The following is a 7,482-nucleotide window of genomic DNA, read 5'->3' on the forward strand; positions in this document are numbered from 1 at the left end:
CCTCTGCTGGTAGAAACATACAGCAAGTCTTTGTTTCAGTATCATTACTCAACATTTGCCCTGCATCAAGAATGTCACCTCCAGCCTACACAGAGGAGGGAAGGAGGTAGACTTTCTTCAAACCATGGCACTTCGACCTCAACTTTTTTGCTTTGCTGTACACAAGTTGAGGTTGTGCTCTCCTGATCTGAAAGGACCTACAGAAAGACATGGAAGGTGTAACTCAGATCCTGCAGCCCCAGAAAAGCCGTCGCCCCGTGGTGTGACACACAATGCCACAGCTGCACCAGCCTGTCCCCAGTGGCAGATCACACCGTGGTACTGTGTGTGTCTGTAAATGTGTCTCTCCAGAGAGAGCAGCCTTGCTATTCACACTGCACATTTCTTCCCTTCTGAATCTTTGCTCAGTGTACAAGCACAGGTGATCCCTTGCATTGGTAGTAAGAGCAAAAATGGTCATTTACCCTCACCAGAAGTGCCAGTAAGTGCATTAACTTCCGGTGTCTCTGCAGCACCATATGTTTTATGCTTGTGGCAACCTTGTATCTAATAAAAGCTACTTATTTTTATCTATTCCCACCCCCCCTCCACCCCACCCCCCCAAAGGTACAAATTGAGATTCTCTGTAGTTAAAGTTCGCTGGAATGTTAAACTGCATGTGCTTAAGCAATATTTTTTTAATCCGTTTTTCTTCCTCCCTTCCCAACATCCAAAAAATATCTAGGAATAAAGCAGAAAACACACTTCAGTGCTCACTTAAAACAATTTTCTTCCTGTGCTTTTCATTATCTTTTTCATTACCATTTTCTACCTAATCTTTGAATAAACGATTACATGACACAATGATCCTGAGTCAAACATTATCCATCCACTTTATCATTCTTAAGCATAATACTTTCTGCTAATACAGCTGGTTCTTTGAGTACTGTAGAAGTAGTAGGAACTTCAACAGCAGCACTGTCCTGTTCCCTTGTTTCACTGGATGCAGAAGGAGGTGGCTGAGATGGTGTCACAAGAAAAAGCAGAGTCCTTCTCAGCTTCACTGCACATTTGTTCACAGGCTTCTTACTCCCTGCAGCTTGGGATGGCATTTGGCTCAGGGTCCTATTGCCAGCACTCTGCCTTCCACAGGGAGCCTGGGACTCGCTGGGCACTGATGTGCGTGTTGCAGATGTCGTTTCAGAAGCTTCTTTGTGCAGCATCAGCCTTTCACTATGGGGTCGTTTAAGAATTGCTGCAGAATGTGAAGCATTGCAGGCAGCTACCTTTAATGAAGATGAATTCTTGACTTTTATGTGGGTACTTGTTGAGGGACCTGAGAATCTAATTGGCTGGGGACCCACTTTACATGGTAAACAGCCTTCCACTTCAGTATAGTCAATTAATGATCTGTAGAACAAAGAACTTCAATTTTAAAAAATAAACTATATATGTAAATTATTTTTATAACATTATTACTAAACAGACCATCTGCAACAGCATTTCACAAATAGGCTTAAATGATGCTGTAACAAGCATAAATTATGGTTCCCAACAGTTTATCACTACAATCAGGGTTGCCTTTCTGTGACTAGAACCATCAATCTCTTCTGCCTCTCTAAGATGACACATTAAAAACTGTAGCAGTGAAGTGGCTGTAGGCTGACTCAGATGACTGTGCAGTGGCACCTGCAGAACGCTGCTTTTTGGTAATGTGTTGAGAATGGAGGTGTAACAAAAATATTGCCATAAAACTGCAGAGAGGAAGTTGTAGAAATTCCTTCTAAAAAGAAGATATCTGCCAGACATGAAAATCACTTAACCTTTTAAAGTTTTCACTTAACTTTCTGGTTTAGCAGTCCCTTTAACTAATACCGCTCTCTAGATTTTCAAGTTACTCCTTTTAATTTGAGAGAAATCTTAGCAGCCTTAAAAAACCGTAATTTGTTTCTAGTGAGTTCAGTTGTGCAATTAAGCGCTCTATGTTGTTTTATAAAAATGTAAATTAAAAAACCAGAAATCTCAACATGCATAGATATTTAAGGAACCTGAAATTATATAGAGGAGAAAAAAAAAGACAGCACTGTATTTGTTAATTAATTTTATGCCACCTATGCAAATCAGCATACCTTTTATAAACTGGAGGCATATGGTGCAAACTGCCTCTCAGAGGGCGTTCTTCCAGAGTCCAACATTCAATCAGCTCCTGAGGCACTCTCCAGTAGCTGACACCTGCATTTCATAGCAGCATTGTACTGATGAGCTGAGAGAACACAGCCATGCAGGTTTACACCTGACTAAATGCATTAATACATGTATTTTGTTTTGCAGAATTTCAGCTCTCAACCAGCTGACATGAGCATTGCTGACAGCCAGCATGCTGCTTCATTCATGTCAACACTTGTCCCCTCTCTGGAACATCCCATAAAACATTTTTTCCCCCAAACAGCCACTACTATTTTACAATGTTATGAAAGTTTATGCAGAGTTTTCATTATAATTAGTTGGCAATATTTTTCTTATTTTTATGTTTAAAAGTAGTAATACTGAAATAAAAAATTATTACTCTACCTCTCCCTTCCCAGGCATCAAAAGCATCCATTATCTTTTTCAGCTCAGCTACTGAGTAATAGCTCCAGATGTACTGGATGTTATTTCCAGCTTATCTAGAAATATTGTTTTAAAGGTAACAGTTAAATGATTTGTTATCTAAGTCCTTAAAAATGTACCATTGGTGAAATATATCATACCAAATACTACCTATAAGGACTTAGCAGTAAATGTTTTATAAAGCAGAAAGGAAAACGTTATTCTGATTTTGTTTTTATTCAGATAAGAGGTTCTAATCCTCCTCTGAATGCCTGTTGCTAAAAACTGATATTCACAAAAGAATACGTGTTCATAGAAGAATAATTACAGAATTAATTATGTAAAACCTATTTTTCTAGAATACATAGTAAGAGAACCGATACCTGATATGTTGCCAAATACTCTTGGAATACATATTAATATTCCCAGCCTAAATTTAGGAAGATATGCATCCTAATTATTAAGATGATTAAGTATCAAGAGCTTTATCTTAATCAAAAGATGCACAGTGAAGTACACTTCTGACACTGCACTGTGAGAGTGACAAAGACCAACTGCTTCCAGTTGTAAGTACAGGTCTACCAATACCTTCCAAATACTGCCATCTAAATAATAGTTAGTACAGCTGTGCATGTTCTTTAAAGAATTAAAACTATTTCCTTTCATCTTTGGTTCTCAGTGTTTAGCTGTCTTGGAAGATTGCAAAAAAGAATTGCATTAATCACAACCAACTTTGCAAATATTTCTGGAGGTTTTTCTGTATAGGGATTTATTCACTGTATTTAGTGTAAATATTAGAATAATTTTTAATTCTTGAGACTTTTAAAAAATAAGTCAAACAGAATAAGAACTTACAGCAACTGCATACTAACCACCTTGTGTGTACTCTCTCAAATTCTTAACCTTCAGGCTTAGTTTTTTATCACGTTTATTTTCTAATGTGCGCATTCTATTATCCAACTGCTTTGGGAGCTGGAAAGATTCCTTCCACAGATTTATAGTACAACAATGCTGTATTATGCTACATATGATAATATTTAGGGATAATTATAATATGTATTTATTTTCACTTCAGAGTGCTTTCATGTTTGATAGTCACTTTACCTTTTGTACATGCTTTTACTATGAATTTTCATTCCTAGTGCCTTACTAATTGCATCAGTCCCATCAGCTCTTGTGGCATACACACCAATAATTTTACTTTCACAGCTTGCTCCAGAAGTGTTGAGATAGTGCAGGACCCAAACTGTAGGCTTGATACAAACCAAATGGTAAGAATCACAGAAATCCAACAAAGCCTGGGAAAAAACATAAACCATATAGAATATTAATAAGAATGCAGTATTTTTAGTTGAATAAGCTTTCATATTTAAGTTTTCGTAACTGTACCAGTGAGCTCTTTTAAGTAAATCAAGGATGTAGTTTTTCTAGAATAATGTCTACAGTTATTTCTTATTTTACCAGAGGATGCTGTGAAACTAAGAGGTTCACAGAAAGGCCACAGAAATAGTTAAAGGCAAGGCAACTCTTTAACATGCAGAGAAACTGAAAGGCCTGGAATTGTTTTAACACTTTTCAAAAGGAAATGAGTAAGGGAGAAAGTGAAATACAGAGAAAAGTAACTTGCTAAAAGGAAACAGATGACTTGTCAGGAATAACACAGCCAGAACTGGTAATATGACTTAATTTCCTATCAGTTGATTAGAATTAGCTTTTAAGTTACAATACTCTAAAACCTTAGGATTTTAAATAACACACTAATTATCTTTTCTCCTTTCTCATTCTAAAAAAATGTCAGAGTACATTTTGTCTTACAAGTTTTAGGAATAATTTATAAAACTGAAAAAGAAACCTCAACTCAAACAACTTGAAGGGATTAAATCTAATTTCAAGTAAACTTGAAGCCAAAGAGGAAACTAAATGTCCTTCTACTGCACAAGTTCTACAGCAGACTTGCATGTACAACACTCACATTTAAATGTTGTTGTATTGCAATGATGGTAAAAGCTGGTGTCCTTTACTATACTGACTGCTTTACTACTGACTTACTTTAGGATTTCTTAACCTAAACCTCTGAATTTACTCATGGTGTAGTTTGGTCACTAAGACGTGCTAACTTGGACATTCTGTAGCTTTAGTGTTTGGTGCTAATGAATGACACAGGTTAGAGAGTTCAGCCTCAAAAATGTTAAGAAATGTCAGGACCTTTTTAAGCTCTATATTGGACCTTGAAGAGTGTGTCTCCATTTCATTGGCCAAATGATCAGACAGATTGTATGGATAAGGGATTCCAAAATAATTTGCTTCCTCCTGCAGTGCAGTTCGAACTTGTTCATCTCCAAGAATCCGAAATTCTCCATGAAGATAATCCAGAAGATACTTAAACAGGTTTCCATCTCGATCAATCAGACGTGCTCCTGAAAACATAAACTTAATTAAAATACTGTTTCCAGCAAGTGAAGACAAATGTGTTACATTCCACCAAATCATCAAGTACAGCCTTTTGTACAAAACTTCTGTATTGGTTTTACTTAGGAGGAGTAAGTATACTGTCTTTACTCTTTTAAAATGGTATTTTTTTCCTGGAATATTTGTTATTTGAAGATAAAATTCTTAGTGCAGTAAACATTTCTTTGGAATTTCAGTGAATCACTAGTCTGCACAGGATCATAGTAATACAACCTCAGCTGTGCTGCACTCTGCTTAAAATGCTAAAATCTAATTCTAGACACATTCTAATTCTAACTGCAGGTGCATCTTTACCCACTGTTGCAAGGATCTGTTCAATTTTGCTTCTAGACCATTTAAGAGAGTTAAAATTAGCCATCAGTTCCAGTACATCTAGTCAAACCTTCCCTGAATATTGCTCAAGTTATATTGTATTTGTTTCTTTTTCTGTCCTTTGCCTGAAGGGCCCAAGAAAACCAGCCAAACCATACGGTCTGTACAACAGGCTGTTCACTGCAGCTGTGAAAGATGGTACCAAAGTCCTGTTATGTTATGCCAAGTCCTTATGTTCAACACTTTGGGTATTTTAAACAGTCTAATGTATGCAACAAGGAATTACTATTCTTCATCCATCGTCTCTTTTAACTGGACCTACTTTGGCAGGATTTCTAAGTCACAAGTGTGAAATCTGACCCATGAATAGTTTTATTCAAACTTTTATATCAAGCCATGGTGGTAAAAAATGCAATTTTTACTGGGTAGTAAGGAATTCTGAAACAAACATTAGACCCAAATCTCTTTATGTAATGAACAGAGGGAATGAGATGCCTCTGGAGATTATAGGGATTCACAGACAGGATCCAAGATAAATGCCAAATACTCTGCCAACTTCAATTTTGTCTATTTTTGTATTCTTACTGAAGATTCCAGAGCCACAGTTTGGACAGGGACATTGTGCTGTACAAATGTGTTTGCAAGCACAAGTAGACTTTTGGAATTCAGATGAACTACCTGTCTGTATAAACTCATGCATACAGAACTGTTTTCCAACCTGGAATTAGAAGCCAACTGGTGCTCAGCATACTGGGAAAAGAGATATACTATAAAATGCATAAATATATATAAAGGTGTGTATTTACCAGAGAACTCCATGATCAGAATGTGATATTTAGAGGTTCAGTGTATGTACCTGATGGATCCACGTTCAGAGGGAAGTGCCCACTGGACACGGGAGCCAGCGTGGAATCCTGAACGCGGCACGGCCACCCGCGCCCGGCTGTGCACAAACAGCCCCGCACATTCAGCCATAGAGTATCCTGGACATCTTCAGCCTTGCCCTCTTCCACTGCATGTGCCAAGGATGATGCTCATTACCAGCTATTCAAACCTAAAACAGATACAAATAGAAGTCAAACCAACGCCAGCTACAGACTTAACCTATATACAAGAACAAAGCAATAGCTCAGCTCTTGCATGTCCGTAAAGGATACTGCTTTGGAAACATTCTGGAGACCTAGTAATGCACTTAGCCAAATACTCTGCACCTTTAGTCTAAAGAACGATGGAGTTTTACTTTGCTAGGAAACACAAAGCTTACTCTTTTGAGACAAATAGTTCACGGCACTAAAAATGCAGCTCTTTTAAAACCAATGGCAGCACGGGTTCTTTAAAAACCAATCTTTAATTAGGGCTGCTTTAACTTCCCGGGCCGCTCGCTGGCCCCATCCATCCCCGGGGCGCTGCTCGGCCCAGGGGCGGTGATGGGTGCTCGGTGAGCGGTACCGAGCCTCGGGGGCAGCGCCCGGCCCGCGGGGCCTGGGCCTGGGCCTGGGCCTGGACAGCGCTGCGCCCGCCCGGGCCGCGCTCCCTCCGCGACATGGCGGCCGGAACAGCGGAGGGGCGGCCCGTGTGTCCTGGCCCGTGTGTCCCGGCCACACCCGTGTGTCACAGCCCGTGTGCCCCGGCCCCGGCCCGTGTGTCCCGGTCGCAGCCCGTGTGCCCGGCCGCGCCATCCCCTCCCCGGTCCCCGCCGCGGGCCGGGTGGGTGCGGGGCCCCGGGCTCGGCTGCCGCTGCTCCCCGCGCTGCCGCAGGGCCCCTCAGGCGCCCTCCCAAGTGTGGCTCGCCCGCCTGCAGTCAGCACAGTAGCACAAACCGTGCTGATAACTTTTTTTTTAATGGCAAGTACGGGTTTACTCAGAGTGGGTAAATTCTATTGCTGTTTCTATAGTCTGGATATTAAAATCTTAGAATGGTTTGGTTTGGAAAGGGACTTTGAAGATCATCTACGTCCAACACCCCCCGCCTTGAACACGGGTGGGGCACCCGCAGCTTCCCTGGGCCACCTGTTCAGTGCCTCACCACCCTCACAGAAAAGAATTATTTTTTTAATTAACTATAAAGCTAATATAAACCTGTTCTTTTTTAATACGAACTCGTTTCCTCTTGTCCTGGCACTACATGCTCTT

The 7,482-nt window shown here is 40.1% G+C and overlaps 1 protein-coding gene across 1 annotated transcript; it reads right to left on the reverse strand.

Moving 5' to 3' along the window:
• Nucleotides 1-214: 214 nt before the first annotated feature.
• KCTD18 (potassium channel tetramerization domain containing 18) lies at nt 215-6,894 on the reverse strand (the record flags this gene model as incomplete). Its single annotated transcript, XM_083865684.1, is given in 8 exon segments — nt 215-1,389; nt 2,109-2,211; nt 2,551-2,641; nt 2,645; nt 3,673-3,866; nt 4,774-4,985; nt 6,206-6,361; nt 6,717-6,894. Coding segments are annotated over 8 exon segments (1,464 nt in total). The 3' UTR covers nt 215-860.
• Nucleotides 6,895-7,482: the final 588 nt, after the last annotated feature.

This window comes from Zosterops lateralis (assembly GCF_965231275.1).
Source record: "Zosterops lateralis genome assembly, chromosome: 7".
Lineage (NCBI taxonomy): Eukaryota > Metazoa > Chordata > Aves > Passeriformes > Zosteropidae > Zosterops > Zosterops lateralis.